The sequence below is a fragment of the Manis javanica genome, chromosome 12, assembly GCF_040802235.1.
Source record: "Manis javanica isolate MJ-LG chromosome 12, MJ_LKY, whole genome shotgun sequence".
In the NCBI taxonomy this organism is placed as follows: domain Eukaryota; kingdom Metazoa; phylum Chordata; class Mammalia; order Pholidota; family Manidae; genus Manis; species Manis javanica.
In genome coordinates, this window is record NC_133167.1 from 101137013 (window position 1) to 101155646 (window position 18634).

At 45.9% G+C, this 18634-nt stretch overlaps 1 protein-coding gene across 7 annotated transcripts in view; it reads left to right on the forward strand.

Annotated features, from left to right (window-relative positions):
* ACSL1 (acyl-CoA synthetase long chain family member 1) overlaps positions 1-14068 on the forward strand; it is a 122754-nt gene extending 108686 nt beyond the window's left edge. For 5 of the 7 annotated variants that reach the window (XM_036996583.2, XM_073219161.1, XM_073219159.1 and 2 more), the window contains exons 10-22: positions 157-230; positions 2589-2666; positions 2741-2818; positions 4203-4337; positions 4470-4604; positions 5226-5321; positions 5887-5959; positions 7488-7576; positions 8568-8684; positions 10234-10377; positions 11428-11529; positions 11633-11704; positions 12403-14068. In XM_036996583.2, coding sequence (XP_036852478.2) covers positions 157-230; positions 2589-2666; positions 2741-2818; positions 4203-4337; positions 4470-4604; positions 5226-5321; positions 5887-5959; positions 7488-7576; positions 8568-8684; positions 10234-10377; positions 11428-11529; positions 11633-11704; positions 12403-12543 — 1334 coding nt within the window. In that variant the 3' untranslated portion in view covers positions 12544-14068. The remainder of the gene's footprint in view (positions 1-156; positions 231-2588; positions 2667-2740; positions 2819-4202; positions 4338-4469; positions 4605-5225; positions 5322-5886; positions 5960-7487; positions 7577-8567; positions 8685-10233; positions 10378-11427; positions 11530-11632; positions 11705-12402) is intronic. The other 2 variants (XM_017645236.3, XM_017645238.3) reach the window with 2 other exon arrangements.
* Positions 14069-18634: the final 4566 nt, after the last annotated feature.

The following is an 18634-nucleotide window of genomic DNA, read 5'->3' on the forward strand; positions in this document are numbered from 1 at the left end:
GTATTTAATGTTACTTAGCATTTGGCTTTTATGGGTGAACCTAACACGAGGGCCATTTGAGGCACTAATTATACAGGGTCCTGGACTTCCATAATTTTGTCATTCTTGGACTGAGTTTCTTTACTCTGACTTTGTTCTGCTCCTCTGTGTCCCCAGGCAACCCCAAAGGAGCGCTGATCACTCATCGAAACATAGTGAGCGACTGTTCAGCTTTTGTGAAAATGACAGAGGTAAACGTTTGGGATATTGTCGTCTTTCCTCATATTCACTGGTTGGCATTAGGCCTCAGGAATGGAGGTGTTCACGGCAGCACCTGCATTGGGCCCGTGCTGCATCTGGAGCACGATCTGACATACGCAGGAGGTCTGCACTGTGACACAGTCTAAGATCACCTTGTCTGAAATAGTTTTCATTGTGAACCTAATCTCCAACTCCTGCGTGTTATTAAGGTGAATTGACAGGATTTATTACAACTTTTGTGTAGTAAAGCTGTGCTTGGATATGCTCTGTAAATGTTTTCAGGAAAGGACAGAGAAGAAATGACTCTCGTATGTTTTATCTACTGTTCCAGTGTGGGGAAAATAATTTGTGTAAGTTGACAATGAAATGTTAAGTGCTGCTGAAGGGATATGAGTTATTATTATTTATTATGCTCTATTTGACTTTTATAAAGAGAAGGATTAAAGCCTCGAACTTCAATAGGTTTCCTATAATCTGAAAGTTTGCGGTCCAAGTTTCTTGGTCTGCTAGGGCTGCCGTAACAAACAGAAGAGACTGAATGGCTTAAAAGATAGACATGATTTTCTCACCGTTCTGGAGGCTAGAAGTCTCTGATCAAGACGCCAGCAAATTCGGTTTCTGCAGAGGGCTCCCTTCCTGGCCTGTAGTCCTCGTGGTGGCTTTGCTCTTTGGGCACTTGGAGAATGAGAGGGTCCAGGGGTTTCTTCCTCCTCTTACAAGGACACCAGCCCTGCTGGGTCAGGGCCCGTCCTTATGATCATTTAACCTGAATCACCCTGCAGAGGCCCTATCACATTGGGGGTTAGGGCTTCAACGTGTGAATTGGGTGGGGGAGGGGACTCAATTCACTCCACAGCACCAAGGGGATGTTTCAAACTTGCCTTCAGAAGAGAGGTTTGTTGGACTCTATAGTGCCTTTCCCTCATACCTTTGGCACATTTTACATAACTTGTTTTTGCAATCTCTGGGAAGGGTCATTGGCCCTAATTTCTGTGGCAGGAGCCTGAGCTTCGCAGTGTTGGGGAATGGGCATCTGGGGTGCCTGCCGGACATGGTCTCAATCTCGCTGATACTCACGCCTTCCTAACCCCAGATACCTTTCGTGGTGTATACTTTCTTAAGACAATTCGACATACAGTACCTTCTCAGAATGAAATTTTCATTTCCTAATTGGCCTTCAAAGAAAACTTAACTGCATCAGTGGCTCATTGAGGCAAATGATCACAAAACTTTGTTGAAAATTAAATATCTTATCAGGGGCATTCTCAACTTTGTAAAACTTCTGATCACACTAATGCACATTATTTTTGCACTAAATCAGAAAACTGAAAAGTATAGATACTATTGAGTCTAGTTTCTCATTACATAACAATTTCCTACTGAGACGTGCCAGTTGGGATGCAGGTCACCCTTGAATAAAGTCAGCCTAAGATGATGACATGTTCAGGTTGCATCACAGGCTTCTGTGTTGGCTCAGGGCTGGTGCGTTCCTCTGTCACTATGTTGTGATGCAGGATGGCCCAGCTTGAGGAGAAGGGCCTGACTCAGAAGCGGGTACGCCACCCCCAGGCAGCCTGGCCATGCCTTCATTGCTTGGCTGGGGTGGCAGCCACTGCTGTCGGCTGCCCCTGTCTGGGCCAGAATTCTTTACATTAGTAACACGGGTGTTCCAGGCAAACCGTCCCTGTGCCTGGCCCTATGTACAGCCCAATGGAAGCCAGATGTCCAGACTTGGTCTGAGTGCAGACCTGTCACAATCAGCATTTTATAGGAAAGTAAATCCCCTGGTTCCAAATCAGAGCTTGTGCTAAACAAATTGAGACATTTTTCATGGAGTGAAGTTAGGGCTTCTAGGTAAAGATGTTCATCAAACTGAAATATTCCAAATGCATTTATACTGTAAATAAAAGGAGCTGGGAAATCTAATTTATCTTATCTTCTCTCTCCCTTTCCCTCTACAAAATAATCTCCTTTCTTATGTTGGAATAGATTTTGTATTTCTTACCTTAAGGTGGAATTGAGCTTGCTGGGTCGTGGGGTACCGTGACTTTGAAACACTGAATGACTAAAGCACATGATCCCTTAACATCCCAATTTGGGCATAATTTTCACTGTTTTGGCTGTAATCCTGAGTGGATTTTCTTTGTCGCCAGAAATGGCTTCCACTCCATTCAAATACTTAAAGTATCAAACTATTACTTTTCATTTCATCCTTTGATGAGAAATAATGGCAGCTCACAAGCAAAAGCTGTTTGTTCTTTAGTGTTAAGGTATCATGTGCTCCAAGTAACATGAAAGCTTGCTGGAAATCTTAACGCTTTTCTATTTGCTGGTGTCTTTGCTTACAGAATACAGTCAATCCTACCCCAGACGATACCTTGATATCTTTCTTGCCTCTCGCCCATATGTTTGAGAGAGTTGTAGAGGTAGGCAATGAGTTTTATTTTGCTTGCTCACCCGCTTGCTTGTTTGTGTTCTGCTAAGTTGTTGTGTTTTGCAGAAAATGCTTGCCTTGGGGCCCAGTGACACACACATTTCGTTTTTACCACTTGCACACATGTATGAAGAGATGATGCTGGTAAGTTTGTTATGCAGACCTTCGTCCCCACAGATGATTCCTCTGCCCAGCCCCATCTCAGAAATGGTGTTAATTATTTAAAAGAACATACTTCTTTTTTTTCTGGGTCCAGATATTTGAACTTTGAATCATTCATGTTAACATTAGAAGCTCAGACTTTTGAAGGATACAGATATAGACCTGATTCCAGAAAGATTAACTGTAAAGATAAAATTTTTATGAATACCATCCTGCAAAAACCTAGTGGAAGTCTCTATTTTTTATTGTGCCTGTTCCTAATGCACAAGTTGGCCAAGAACCATCTCTTTTCGTTTTTGGACAATTTTGGATTGTATATTTATAGGAAAAAACAGTGGGTACTGTTCACTCATTTAACAAATATTTATTGCGCACCAGCCTATGCCAGGCACTGTGCTGGGTGTTGGCAGCAGAGGTAATTAATAAACAGCTGGCCCTTCAACTGGCTGCTGCCGTGGGAGATTTACTTACCCCTAAGGGATCAAGGATCACTGGATTCCATCTTCCTTCTGTTACTCCTGCTTCCTGCCGACCTCAGGAGATCTTGTGGATGTATAAGTGATGTCAAATGAGTTGATAATGGACTGCATGTATCTAATTTTAGAAGCATGCCTGGGAGGCAGGCCACATTGCCCGAAAACCCTTGTGAGCTTTAATTTTTAGACAGTGAACCCTGGGATACCTTTGTAGTGGTTTCTGCTTTTAAGCCTGAAACTGTTTGTACTTGTGCTACATCATCTTTTGAATCTTTGTTTTTAAAATTCAAGATAGACAAGCTTATGGCCAAGAGCAAATGGCTTGTCAATGCAGTTTGTACCAGACAGGAAAAGAGTCATGCAGCAGATCATAACTGAATGGTATTCCACTCTAGTATTAGATGTCCTATGGTCTCAACTGAAGCATATTCCGTGGCTTTCAAAAATTTTAGTTAGATGTAGATGAAAGAAATGAGACTCTAATAGACTTGAACTGTAGGCAAATAGTTTTTTTGTTTTGAGAATAGATAATACCTAAAGTTTCTGGGACACTCAAACTATTTGGATTATATGACATCATGTCATTCATGGAACAGATATCCATCGTGGAGCTGTAATAGCAGAATCCTGTGATGATCACTAAAAGCCACATAGGCTGCTTTCTTACCGGCTTCTTCTTCTTCAGGATGAACAAGAGGAAAGCATTTCCATGTTGTACAATGACCAGAGAACTTAAGAACATTTTTTAAAAAGCTGCCTGCATTTAGGAACTTTAAGATGGCTGGAAACTGTCTGAAATGCTAAAGCTGAAGCCTAGTGTGTCTGGGTGTTATGTTGGATAACTCCTTCTGTGACCGTCAAATGTTGGTTGTTTCTGTTGACCACTCTAGTGTGTAATGCTGTGTCATGGAGCTAAAATAGGATTTTTCCAAGGAGATATCAGGCTGCTTATGGATGACCTCAAGGCACTTCAGCCCACTGTCTTTCCTGTGGTCCCCAGACTGCTGAACCGGATGTTTGACCGAGTAAGTTCCAAACGGCAGAGAGGCGACAGAGCACAGGGTGGCCTTGGGTCTTGGACTCAGGCTAGAATCAGGCTCGGCCAGGTGCCTTCTGTGTGACCACAGATAATAAAACCTTATCTCTTGACTCATTAGATTTTTGGACAAGCAAACACCAAACTGAAGCGATGGCTGTTGGACTTCGCCTCCAAGAGGAAAGAGGCAGAGCTTCGCAGCGGCATCATCAGAAACAACAGTCTGTGGGATAAACTGATCTTCCACAAGATACAGGTGAATATTATTGTTTGCCGTGTTAACTCATTTGGGCTTCAATGTTTCTGTGGGGGCCTTTTTTGGAAAGAGAGGTGTGACAGTTCAAGAGAGAACAATAACACATTTTTATGAATTCTGACACATTATTAAAAATAGAAGGACAAAGCCATTAGGCAAACCTCAGTGTCCAAGGTAAATCTGAATCCTATTGTAGCTATCTAGGGTGGAAAAGGAACCAGGGAATTGTAGCCTTTCTAGTTCTCCATTTTATTTTGTTTTTCTGGGACAAGTATGTCACTCTTGCAATTTTTTAGGCATGAGTGCTAAAGAATGTGGAATACTGTCATGTCCAAAAAAATACCAAAATTGTGGTGATTGCCACAAATCCACCACCATCTTGTTTTACTTCCTTAAAATACCTGCAAGTAGAAGGGGGCGGGCTTGTTTTCCACAGTGCTGGGAGTGCCTGGTGTAGTTCTGGGCAGACCAGACTCCAGTCAGGGGCCACCCTGAACGCCCAGCCCTGCCGGCGGAGGTGAGCCCCAGGCACCAGGGCCACCGGTGCCCAGAGGGATCACTGAGGAACCTGTGACCGGCAGCCTCCTGAGCCCCGTTCTCTCCCCTCTCCCTGCCTTGCAGTCGAGCCTGGGAGGAAAAGTCAGGCTGATGATCACCGGAGCGGCGCCCGTGTCCGCCACCGTGCTGACCTTCCTGAGAGCTGCGCTCGGCTGTCAGGTGAGGCAGCCTCCCCGGCCGCTGCATGTCTCAGCCTTGATCCTGCCCAGGAATCTCCTTTCCAGAAGTCATCCTTAGTCTCCTGAGTGTGTCTCAGTTTGTGTTTGGGAGATCACGTCATTCCCAAGTTGCTTGCAGAGAAAGTGTAGCTAGCTTTTCCCCGAGGCAGGAGACCAGGCGTTTGTGCCCCTTCCCTGTAATTGCTTCTCTCTGGGGTAAGGCACCAAGCATCCTTTGGAGTCAGGCCTGAGGGGACGGTGATGGGTATTAAGCATCTGCAAACACGCAGAGCCCCTGTCTGAAGGGGACAGGGGAGACAGCAGAGCCCCGGTGACAGGTGGGACAGGATGCACAGCATGACTGTCACCCACAGGAAGTGAGGCTGGGCTGCGGGATGTTTGGGGCTACAGTGAAGCATGTAGCGAATGAATATACCAAACCCTGGAAGGGAGCTTGCACCAAGATCGGCCATTACTCAGGAGGCAGAGGAGCTTAACCACTGGTGCATGTCCCGTGAGGGTGTCCCTGCCCTCCCTTAATCATGTTCCATCTCTTGCTGACCCAGTTTTATGAAGGCTACGGACAGACCGAGTGCACTGCCGGCTGCTGTCTGACGGTGCCTGGAGACTGGACGGCAGGTACGACTGGCAGGGCACCCCTTCCAGGAATCTCAGTATTCAATCAGTTATTGGAATTGGCTTAATCATTCCTTGGCTCACTAGCCAACGTAAACATGTGCCGTGTCTCAGAAGACTAGGCCGTGGGATGAACAGTCTTTCGATCCAGCAGCCGTGTAGATAGTGTCTCTGGTGGTGCAGTGGGGTGTGATTTTGAGTCTCCAGCTGTGAAGCTGGGTGACAGGAGAGATTTACCTATATTCTGAAGGGGACATCTGAGCTATGATGCCCTTCATGCCGGGCTCAGAATGTTTGGCACAACAGAGCTTTCCTGTAATTGGGGCCTAATTATTTACTGCTAATTTTACTTAAATTTACACTCTGCTGTCCTAGGTGTTGAGACTATGGAAAGAAAGATATACAAGTACTTTTTCCCAAAAGGATAAAGTGGGGGTGGGCACAGACATGATTGATTAAGTACCTGTCGTGGATGAGAGTATGTGTCAGCTGCTCAGGATGTACGTTATGTGTATCTGTCCTTGGGAGGCGAGTTCTGTTACCGCTGAGAAGAAACAGTTGCTTGTGGTTCAGAAGCAGGTAAATAATGTGTAAGAATTTACACAGCATTGTGTCTCAGAGCCAGGAGGGTCTGCCTGCAAACTTCTGTGCTTCTCTCCATGCCACCCTGGTAGCTTACACTGCGGTCAGCGCACCCTGCTGACTGACGCGGGGTATGGTAAACGTGAGCCCTACCTCTAACACAGATCTAGGGTCTAAATTCTAGTAGCATAACTGTGCTGGGATTGGTACTAACAGTGTGTGAACCTTTCTCATAGTGTTTGCTTAATATTTAACCCTGGGTTCTTTATACCTTGAGGTATGGAATAGTGATCTCTTTAAGCAAAAATTATTAAAACATAGGAAGAATTATTTGTAATGCTCTTGAAACATCTATAATGTGTGTTATTTTTATTTGAAGAAAAGACAGCCCGATCCTAACCCTCTTTGGCAAGAGAGTTAAGTGAGCTGTAAATATAAGCATGTCCTGTCTTAATAAACTTGAACGTGACACATGCCCATCCGTACTTCAGGAAATCAAGGCCACATTGGTCAGAACCAGGTTTGCCGAAGCTGCATGTCCTCATCTTAGAGAGAACTGGGTCATTAAGAAGTCTGTATGAGGGAGAGGGGGCAGACAATGAGCCGGGCCATCAGATCCTAGGAGCCAGGGCGCAGTTTTAGAAAAGAGTGTTTTCTACCAGGTATTTGTAGAAACCCTCAAAATCTGCAGCTAAAGTATTTACACTTTGGAAAATATTTTGGAGCATCAAACTTGGGAAAGGTCCCTAAGGCACTTTTGAATATTTTTGTCTCTATTCTAGGAATAAACTCTATAGATCTACCAGGAGGAGACTGGCTATGTTTACAGAAACCAGAAGTTTTTGCCAGCTGTTCTTATCATGAGCAGCCTGGTTTGTTATAAAAATAATTCGGCCTAAGGATATTAGCAGTCCCCTTAAGAATGACCATTCTTTTATTTCATACCCAGGCCATGTTGGTGCCCCAATGCCTTGCAATCTTATAAAACTTACTGATGTAGAAGAAATGAATTACCTGGCTGCCAATGGCGAAGGCGAGGTGAGTGAAACCCCGTCAGCCGTTCACACTCCTGGCCATTTCCTCTAACAGCTGGCCAGCTCCAGGGCCCAGTGACAGGTAGAGCCACTGAGCCACTGAGCTTGATATGATTTTTGATCTCGGATCAAACAGGCTTTTTTTGAAGGTACATTTGTGTGTACCTCTGAGAGGAGGTGTGGGAAGGGGGCCACAAACACCTGCCTTGTTTTGCAGATGTGAGAGAACACGGGACCAAGGACGCGCAAAGTCCCTGTGCGCTCAGGGCAGCAGCCCAGCTCTGCACTGCTCGTTGCCCCAGGAACCTATCAGGGAGCTGCTGGTCAATGGGGTGGGGGTGCGGCTGGGGAAGCCTAATGACGTCAAAGTGCTTTTGCCCCCTTTGGAGCTTTCTAGCCATTTTGAGCTGGAGCTCAGAACAAGCATTAGCCCTAGTCCTTGACTGCAGCTGCAGTCATTAGGGAAGGAAAATGGGGGCAGTGGAGGTGCCCCCGGATCCCAGCCAGGCTCCAGTAGCTCCCTGGGGATCGTGGAATTCAGGGCATCTAGCTAAAGCTCGGAACACACACACGCACACACACTCTCAATTTTCTCTGGAGAAGCCCCAGGACATGCTGTTACTGGAGCCTCTCCCCGCCCCCCAGGTTTATGGCCATACTTGACATACAGCACTGTGTAAATGTCAAGTGTGCAACAGGGTGACTTGACTTACGCATACTGTGAAATGGCCACCATGTTCAGTAAGTTAGCATCCATCATCTCATGTACTTACAAAAAGAAAAGAAAAGCTGTGTTTTCCTTGTGATGAGAGCTGTGATTCGGATCACCTCATAACAGCTTTCGGGTTCCCCCCACAGGAGTGGTAGCTACAGTCCCCGTGCTGCACAGTCTGTCCCCGATCCCTGCCGACCTTATAACCGGAGCCCATGCCTGTTGACCACCTTCCTCCAATTCCCACCCCACAACCCCCTCTTCTCAACCTTTATTCCCTCAGGTGTGTGTGAAAGGGTCAAATGTATTTAAAGGCTACTTGAAGGACCCAGCAAAAACAGCAGAAGTTCTGGATAAAGATGGCTGGTTACACACAGGGGACATTGGAAAATGGTTACCAGTAAGTGGTCACCTCCTCTGTTGACAAATACTTTGTTGCACTGTAGGGAAGACAGCGTCCCATTTGCTGTACAGGTGCCATGTGCTGTCCTGACCTCTATCCTTCCCTTTCTCCCCGTTGAGTGGCACGGGGCACATGCTCATTTCCTCCAGGGAGCAGCATTATACTCTTAGCATACCTAGGTAGGCTGTCCACTTTTGCAAATGGACAAGCAAATGTGTCTTGTTTGGGCACTTGACATCAATTCTTGTCAGTGGTTGCTGCTTCCTGTTGAAACCCCAGAGAGACTGTGTTTGACCTGACGTATCAGTGCTGGGCCTTCCTGTTGAGGCCTTAGTTAAACAAGGTATGGGGATGCTGTGGTAGACTGTCACGAACGTGTGACAGGCAGAAACTTGTGAACACGTGTGTTTCTTAGGTTCGTCATCTCTTGTTAAGACTAGGATAAGTATTCCACGGATTAGGCTACCTCCTTTGAATTTAGTCTCAAAGATCATTTACTACAGAAAAATTCGAGTCCATCTTAGGAGTGAGAAGCTAGTGCAAGAACCGTATGCATAGGTGTGACCAATTTTGCTTGGTGTGGTAACAGCTAACAACCTCTGCTTTTTCTAAGTTGTTGCTGTATTTAATCTCAAGCAGTAAAATGGCTAATGTAATTTTTTTTGTTATGTTATTCAATTCTTACAGCTTTAAGATGCAAAATTTTTACTTATTTCAAAAATGCCCCTCCCAAATAAATTCAGATTTCAGAGTACCCAAGCTATTTAGAAATAAATTAATTCCCTTTTTTGAGGCTCAAGAGGAATTAAGTGTGCATTCTAATTGTGACTGGCTCTAATGAATGCATCTCCTAACCTCTCTGGGCCTGTCTGCTCCTTTTGAAAATGGAGAACTGATGTGGAAGGAGAGAATGCTAGGAACTTCACAACAGATGACTTTCTGAAGCATGAGAATGACCGGGGGTGGGGAAGGGATGAAAGGTGGGCGGCTCACTGCAGAGGTGGGTGCCACCGGCATTTGGCGGGTCTGGACCAGAGATTCCGGCATCCCCACGGTTCCTGGGTGGTGTTGAGTGACCCGCACGCAGGGCCAGGAGCAGCGCCCACTCCTGCCCTGGCGCAGGGACAGAGGCAGCCGAGAGCCTGCCCTCTGTAGGAGACATGCCCAGGGCCCTGTCCGTGCTGAGCGCCGGGGAGGACGGGCCTGTGTCTCTGCCCTCGGGGCACTTGGCTCAGTTGGAGAGCAGGTGCAGATGTACCTACTTTGGACCTGAGACAAAGGGCAGCTGCTGAGCTGAGGGTGGCCTGCAGAGTGCTGCCCACTGGGCTGAGGCCCCGGCATCCCTCTGCTCTTTCTGTTGGCTCAGCAGCCTTGGGTGGGTTAAACTCTTGAGTAATTTCTCTCTCTGTAAAATGGGTGACAGCCCCTGTGAGGTGCTCCTAGGAGAAAACACTAGTCATGTGTAAAGTGCCCTGTGCTGTGTGTGCTTAATGTGGGGTGGGAACCAGCCAGGGAGCGCCTCACAGCCCTGCCCTCTGATAAACAGAATGGTACCTTGAAGATTATTGACAGGAAAAAGCACATATTCAAACTGGCACAAGGAGAGTACATAGCACCCGAGAAGATTGAAAACATCTACCTGCGGAGTGAACCTGTCGCTCAGGTGTTTGTCCACGGGGAGAGCTTGCAGGTATGTGCGCCCTGGGCTGCTGCTCCGGGGGCTTTCAGTGCAAAGGGGAGTTTGCCGTGTGTGGATTGACTCTCATGTAGGACGTGCTGGCATAATGTGGGCACATTATTGGTTCTTGCTGCTTGGCATTCTGATCCAGAAAAGCCTTTTCTCTTTAATTTCCATATTTGTATTTTACATAGAGTGGTCTAGTGTACCCAGGGAGGTTGGATAAAGGCACTACAGAGTGGGCGAAACATGCTTCTTATTTAATTATCAGGAAAATGTTCATATATGGGTCATAAGAAAGTTAACAATTTTCTAACTTAATAATAAACCCAATTTATTTATACTTTGCCTCCTAAATCATTTTTGAGCAAATGGTTGCAAACCACATATACTTAAGTTGAAAACCAAGGTCTGTATTGTAGCAAAACATCTATTTGCCAAAATGCTGGACAGGTGATGGCAGGGAAGAGAAGGGGGTCCGGTTTCCTGAAAGTCAATATTTTCATAAACCTTGAGATTTAAAAATAATTTCAGAAGAGTATTTTTCTATTTTAGTAGAGAATGCATCTATATTTCTTAGGGACGGTGCCTATTTTTCTTTGACCTAGAATCTTACCATGCCTTTGATTTTTTTTAGTTTTATTGTTACTAAATTATAAAGGACGAGGTATCGGAGATTTTCGAAAAAATGAATTTGTATACATTTTCTTTTTTTTAAGCAGTTTTCTGTTACCTATCACCTTATTTGCTTATCTGACCCTGTTTTATTTTTTCTTAAATGTACCAAAGGCAAAAAAAAAAAAAAATGAGAGTTTTTTCGATTTTGATTTCCAGCGATTCTTTTGAAACATTTATTGTAAAATTCCTGATGCTGTCTCTATTTTAGAGCCAGGCATTCTTAACCTGGCCTTGGTGGTCTCCTGGGGCTGGTAATATGCTGTGAAAACACAGTCTATAACTTCCGTCAGATTCTCCCAGGGGCCGTAGTGCACAATGATAAAGAAGCACTATTTCAGAACATCTGGATCAAGACACACAGTAATTGACTTGTCTGTGTTAAAGGCATTTCTCATAGCAATTGTGGTGCCAGATGTTGAGACATTATGTTCCTGGGCCCAGAAGAAAGGATTTGAAGGCTCCTTTGAAGAGCTGTGCAGAAACAAGGTAAGGTCGTGGAGCGCGTGGTGCCGTCTGCATCTGTGCTTGGCATGAAGTGTCCCTTCAGACCTCCAACACAGGAAGCCTATTCTTTTCTTAACCTCATTAGGATGTCAAAAAAGCTATCCTAGAAGATATGGTGAGACTTGGGAAGGATGCTGGTCTAAAACCATTTGAACAGGTAAGACTTTTCATCAAATTCCCATAAAACAAGTTTTTGACTTGAAGGTTTTTGTATGACTAGATTCTAGAAGAAGATGCAATGACTAGAAGAAGACCATGAGGAATAAATGCAGTTGGCCCTTGAACCACATGGCTTTGAACTGTGTGGGTCCACTTATACATGGGCTTTTTTCAATAAATTATGTTAGCAAACCTTTTGGAGATTTGTGACAATTTAAAAAGTTTCTTTTCTCTGGCTTTGTTATAAGAATACAGTATATAAGACATATGATCTACAAAACGTTAATGAACTGTTTATGTTCTCACTAATAAGACTTCTGACCAACAGTAGGCTATTAGTAGTTAAGTTTTGGGGGAGACAAAAGTTATACACAGATTTTTAACTGCACAGGGGGTCAGTGCCCCTAATCCCTCTGTTATTCAAGGGTCAACTGTAATGGAGTGGTTTGGTGGGCAGAGGATTTCTTTAACCAGGGGTAGGAACTCTCTTTTTCTGGAGATCAGGTATAAATATAATCACAGATGCATTCCTGGGATCAGGCCCCTGGCCTGTGTTGAGGGAGTGCAGCTGGCCAGAGGCCATAGGAGGGATGGGACCCCCCATAAGGGTCTTCATCCCCTTTGGGGCTTAAGCATTTCTTAGACTCAGGTTGCCCCTGCCCTCTCTCCTCTGTTAATAGCTTTGTTTGTTTACAGGTCAAAGGCATTAGTCTCCACTCTGAGTTATTTTCTATTGACAATGGCCTTCTGACCCCAACAATGAAGGCTAAAAGGCCAGAGCTTCGGAGTTACTTCAGGTCCCAGATAGATGAACTGTATTCCACCATCAAAGTTTAATAGAAGGCTGAAACTCAGAAGAAACCACCCACCTCCTTAGCTGACTTCTGCTGATGGCCTTCACGTTGGTAACTTTGACTGCAGCAAGCCTAGGGGAGGCAACGGCCGTGATTGGCGTGTGTGTTCAGGCTCTTGTCGTAGGAATATTAGAGGAAACAGACACTGCCTTACAGTCACCTCGTGCTGCAGACCATGTTTATGGTGATCTACAATTTCCAAAATGAGCCTTAAAAATTGCAAAGGGGAAACTATAAATGTGCTAAGTTATTTGCAACTTCCTCAATTAAAAAGGCAGGTGAAAACCTCCGTCTCCCTGCTTTTCTAACCAAGGAGTTAGGACTTTGCTATTTCTGAGATGCCTACTACTTGCTGCAAATTCTGCAGCTGTCTGCTGCTCTGAAGAGTACAGTGCACTGGAGGGAAACTGTCCCTTAGAAACAAGAACCGTCTCTGCTGAAGAATGTCACAAGTAGACCAGAGATTTTTTTGTAATCCCTGTCACCTTCCTTTCCCCACCTCACATGTGTCCTGACAGCCCATCCGATGAAGGGTTATAGAAACTCAAGCCCTTCTCCTCAGTTCCCTGGTGTCCCGTTGGAGCAGAAGGTCCCCAGTGAGGCCAAGGACAGACCCAGCTCAGCGCAGTGCAGATATTGAGTCTCGGCTGAATGGCTGCCCGAGCCAGTGGATTTGGGCACCCACTGAGCAGTATGTTCTCCTACCCTCTTCTCCAGACCTGATTTCCTCCCTCCATCTCTTCCCAGGGGTTATTTTAAAAATCTGCCTTAGACTCTACAGTGAAGACACACATTACAAGAAGGAAATACTTACCCAGATCCACCATACTCAACTGTGATGCCTAAATAACTCTCCACTTTATCTTCACAGAACCACTCATTCTGTTTGTGACAGCCAACGGATTTTTAATGTGGTTTTCCTAGCAAAAGATCATGTTGTGATTAACTGGCCTTTTCCCCCAGAATAAACACTCAGGCAAGGCATGTCTTTAAAAATATTAAGGGAGTAGATAGACTCGGGTATTTACTGAAATGGACAGTAATAAACATGCTCTTATAATGCTGCCTGATTTCTATGAAATGTGTTTTGAGAAGCCAAATCCTAGGATGTAGAAATCTAGAAAACTCATTTTCTAGCATTCATTTCTTGAGAGACTTTTTTTTAAAAGTTAATTTGGGAAATCAGTGGCATTGGACTTTACTGCAAGTCTTTGCCACATAGGACTGAATTAAGTTGTCATTTATACATTTAAAGCAATTGTTTTGGGATCTGTGAGAATACGTGTATTATCCAAGCACAACAGGTTTGCACTAAAGAATTGTCATTGTAATAACACTATTTGGGAGCCTAACTCATGTGTATTCTTAATTGCACAAAGAGTCAATAATTTGTCACATTGGGGTTTTGAATGTTTGCTTTAAGTGTTGGCTATTTCTATGTTTTATAAACCAAAACAGAATTTCCAAAAACAGTGAAGGAAACCAAAATAAATATTTCTGCATTTCAAGTGAGTGATGCCTCTCTTTTCATGTCCAGTGTAATACTGGGGATGGCTGAGATGCACAAGCCAAGAGCGGGAACGGCCTCGCCTCGGCCCCTTGCTGCTTCCGCCCTCCCAGGTCCTCTTCCTCTAGAGCCATCCTGTCACGTGCAGAAGCTGCCCGGGCCTGCGGACTCTGCCATGGAGAAGAAAATCATGGTACGACTAATAGGATGTTATTGAAAATGCATATTCTTTGCCAGAAAGCTACATTTCTGGAGACCCTGGCTTCTGTCGGTGGCTCTGGGATAGATTTAATTCTGCTGCACTTTGGTAATTGTCTTACTGTAGAACTGTTTTAGAAGACGTTCCATTTATAGCTGCTAACTTTTTTTCTTTCTCTGTATCCCTGTCCTACGCTACCATTTTAAAGGTTCCTTTCCCATAGGTGCTAATTAACAGACAGGGCCTGTCGTGCTTCAGTCAGTCAGCCAGCCTCCCCCCCTCCCTTCGCCCCTCCCTTAAGTCCTGTGTCTGGCGTGGTGACACGTGGTTTTTTCCTCTAAAGCAGAGCGCTGTGCACACATCTGCGGTAAGGCTCCTAATCGATTCTGCCTTTAATTTTAGTTTCTAAACCCCTTATCCTGTGTCGGCTCATCTCCCCTTCCTCTTCCTTTGTTCCTCTCACCGGGGAAGTGTGAACTTCTTGACATAAGGCGTTACCTTTCTTTGCCCTCCATTAGCATCAAACACAGAACTTACAAACTGGTAGGTATTCCTGAAATGAATCTCCTTTGAACTGACACTTGGAGTTTTCAACAAACCTTCTCTTGCAATGAGATTGATATAAACACTGGGTTTTTTTTCCTTTTAAAATAAATTGTAAAATACACATAAATGCATTCTCTTACTCATTTTTACGTGTACAGCTCAGTGGTGGGAAGCATGTTCACACTGCTGTGCACCCATCGCCACCGTCCACAGCGCTCTTTTCATCTTGCAAAACGGAAACTCCATTCCTATTAGACCCTGACTCCCTATCCTCTGCCCCCCGCCAGCCCCGGGCACCCACCATTCTTTCTGTTTCTATGCATCAGGCTGCTCTGGGTGCCTCAGAGAAGTCAATCATACAGTGCTTGCCCTTTTGTGTCTGGCGTATTTCATCCAGCATAACGACCATGAGGTTCATCTGTGTTGTAGCACGTGTCAGAATTGACTCCCTTTTTTAAAGCTGAATAACATTCCATCGCATGTGTAGACACATTTTGTTTATCCAACTCACCAGCTGATAGACATGTGGGTTGCTCGTATCTTTTAGCTATTGAGAATAATACTGCTACAGACATGGGTGACAAGCATCTGTTTCAGTCCTGGCTTTCAGTTCCTTTGGGGACATACCCAAACGCAGAATGACTGGGTCAAATGGGAATTCTATGTTTAATTTTTTGAGGAACTGTCCTACTGTTTCCTACAGCAGTTGCACCATTCTACATGCTCACCAGCAGTGAATGCACAAGGGTTCCAGCTTCTCCACATCCTCACTATTACTTGTTGGTGTCTGTGTTTTTTTATAGTAACCATCCTAAAGGGTATGAAGTGGTGTCTCACTGTGGTTTTGATTTGCATTTCCTTAACGATTAGTATGGTGGAGCTTCCTTTCATGGGCTTCTTGGTCATTTGTGTATCTTTGGAGAAATTGTCTATTCAAGTCCTTTGCCCATTTTTAGAAATTGGGTTGTCTGTTCTTGAGCAATTGGTGTTCTTTATATATTCTGGATACTAATTCCTAAACAGTGTCTTCAGTTCTTACCTTTCATGCTGCACTGTTGGGGTCAGCACCTCCTCAACAGCAGTACATACACAATGGCACTCCATCCCACAAATCAATACTACCCTCAGAAGCACGGTGGTCTCCGTCTCAAACCCTTCTCCCACCAGAACAGAAAAGAAGAAATACAGTAGACTCAGCATGAGGCGGTGCTCTCTGCTCTCCAACCCTCTGTGTGCTAAGCTGCTTTCAAGAACTGCTGAGTAGAACAGACTCTCCCGTGGGGCCTGAGTGAGGCAGCGGGCACGCAGGGCACTGCTGACCCAGCAGCCCTCAGAGCTCGTCTTGCACCCCTGCCCCCCAGGCCCCAGCCGAGACACACCCTTACTCTGTATCTAAACTCCAGAAAGCAGTTTGTTTTTAAGTAGATTTGGTGTGTGTGTGTGTGTGTTAAATATTTTTGCCTCACTCCCACTTTTTAGATTACTTGGAATAATAACAGCCAAAATGTATTGAAAGTTGCCGCACGCCACCCACTATTTGTAGCATTTGACACAGATGACATAGATGCTACGTTTGCAGCCCTTTGAGCCAAATGCTACTGCCGTCTCTGTTGTACAAAGGGGAACTCGAAGCACAGAGGTAGTTTGGTCAGTGTCCCACACAGACACAGCCGGAGCTGGGCAGTCCAGCTCTCGACACTGAGCTTCCAACCTCAGGCTGTGGAGGTTTCTTGTCTCCCTTTGGCAGTGAATTTCTTGACAAAACTTGTCGCTGGATTATTTCTTGGTACGAGCAGTTCTGCCTCTAAGCTCCGGTATAAATGGTTTATACTTCCCAGTGGTTGTGGTTCCTACCTACACATTGTCCTTTGTCATAACAGGGGCTAATACCACGTCACAGAGTTTTGTTCTGGTTTTAGGGCTTATCAGAAATTACATATGGTTGCTCTCTGTGACGTTGGTAACCTCGAATCCATCAAGGACCAAAACTTTGGTAGACCCAGCCACTGTTGGGGAAGCTGTGTATGGAGGAAACTATGTATAAAGCTGGATCACAGACATAGGGCAGCTTCAGGAGATCCCGTGGAAGTTATGGAGGTGGTCAGAGCCACAGGTCTTGCGGACTTGAATGGGAAGTACACCATGCTGCCTTCTTTAATTGCTTCTCCTTTAATTCTCAGGTAATGGAGCCATACTTAGGTGTTTGCCATCAGCTAAGGGCCAGGCATGGTTCTGTGCTGTGAGGACGCAGTAGTGGGTGCAGAGACAAGATCCTTGCCCTGGAGAAGCTTGCTTTATAACGGAGAGAGCTGGACAATAAACCAGAAAGCGAACGAACAAGATTGTGATGGGTGCTTGGAAGAACACAGTGAATAGAGTATTGGGGAGGGGCCCATGAGGGCCACTTTCAGTTGTGGTCAGAGAAGGTCTCTGAGTACGTAATCCCTGGGGTGATAACCTTAACAGTGATGAGGAACCAGCTATGCAGAGGTTTGGGGAAAGAATTTTCGAAAAGAAAAGAGTGAGTGCAAAGGCCCTGTGGTGAGAGGGAGAGCTCCTAGGAGCTGAAAGGAAACCAGTGTGGCTACAGCATCCTAAACAAGGGGAAAGAGCAGCACCAAAAGAAGCTGGGGAAGAAATAGGACCAGAAAGGAATCTGCAGCTTAGTCTGGGTTCAGGAAGGAACCGATGAAGGATTCTCAGGCAAGGAGTGACGTTCCCTGAACTGCCCTTTTGAAAAGCAACTTCTGACTGCAGCAGAGGATCCATCCGATCAGGTCAGGTAAGCATGGTATGTGACAGCAGCTAGGGCCAGGTTGAGGAGAGCAGATTTAAAAGTGGTCAGAGGGAGAATCGCTGCAGGTAGGGGGACAGGGGAAGGGAGCGCCCGGTGGCTGTGCTGCTAGGTGGACGCTGAGATGGGAAGACTGCGTTGGTTTGCTGGAGGGAATCAACAGGTTGGGTTTGGGCAGTTTCTATTTGATGTGCCTGTAAACCAGCACGTGAGACAGAGGTGAGTGAGGCTGGAGATAACGGAGTGGAAAGCCAACGACATCCAGGAGGTAGAGAAGACATCAGGGAACCTGGGGAACCAGGAAACCTGCATAGGAAACAGAGACGGTCCCAGAGCGAGCCCTGGGGTCCTCGGGATTTGAATGGGAGATAAAGAAGGAGCCAGAAACCGGGATTGGAATTACCTGCTATGGAGGAGCGGGGGAGACCAAGAATGTGGCGGCCATGAAGCCAACGGGGAAGTGTTTTGGGGAGGGAGGGGTCAGTGACACACGCCATTAAACGGTGGAATAAGGAGAGGACAGGAAACGCCCGCGGATCCCGCAAGGCGGCGACCTGGGCAATACCGGTCCAGCCGAGCAGGGAGGACAGAAGCCTGACGGCTGCGCGCTGGGGCCTGACCCGGGGTTCAGGAAGGGGGCAGAAGCTCCTCCTAGAGGTCTGAGCGGGAAGGAAATCCCGCGGTGTGGCTGGAGAGGGGCAGTTGGGAGACTCGCTTCCGTTCCAGGGAGGGGGTGCTGTAAGGCGGGAGGTACCAGAGGCCGTGGGAAGCCCGGGATGCAGGAGGGGAGAGGCTGCTGTTGGGGGGGCGGGGGGCCGCGGCCACCGACAGACATTTCCATGGGATGCGTCTCACACTGCAAGAAGAGGGAAGACAGAGAATGTGGGGGAGACCCATGGCGACTGAGCTGGGAGGGAGTTTCTGTCTGAATGCTTGCTCTTTTTCAAATTTCATTTTAGTATCATCATCTTGTAGAGGAGGAAACGAGTCCTGGGATCAGCCTCCTTGTCCCACGAAGTGGCTGAGCT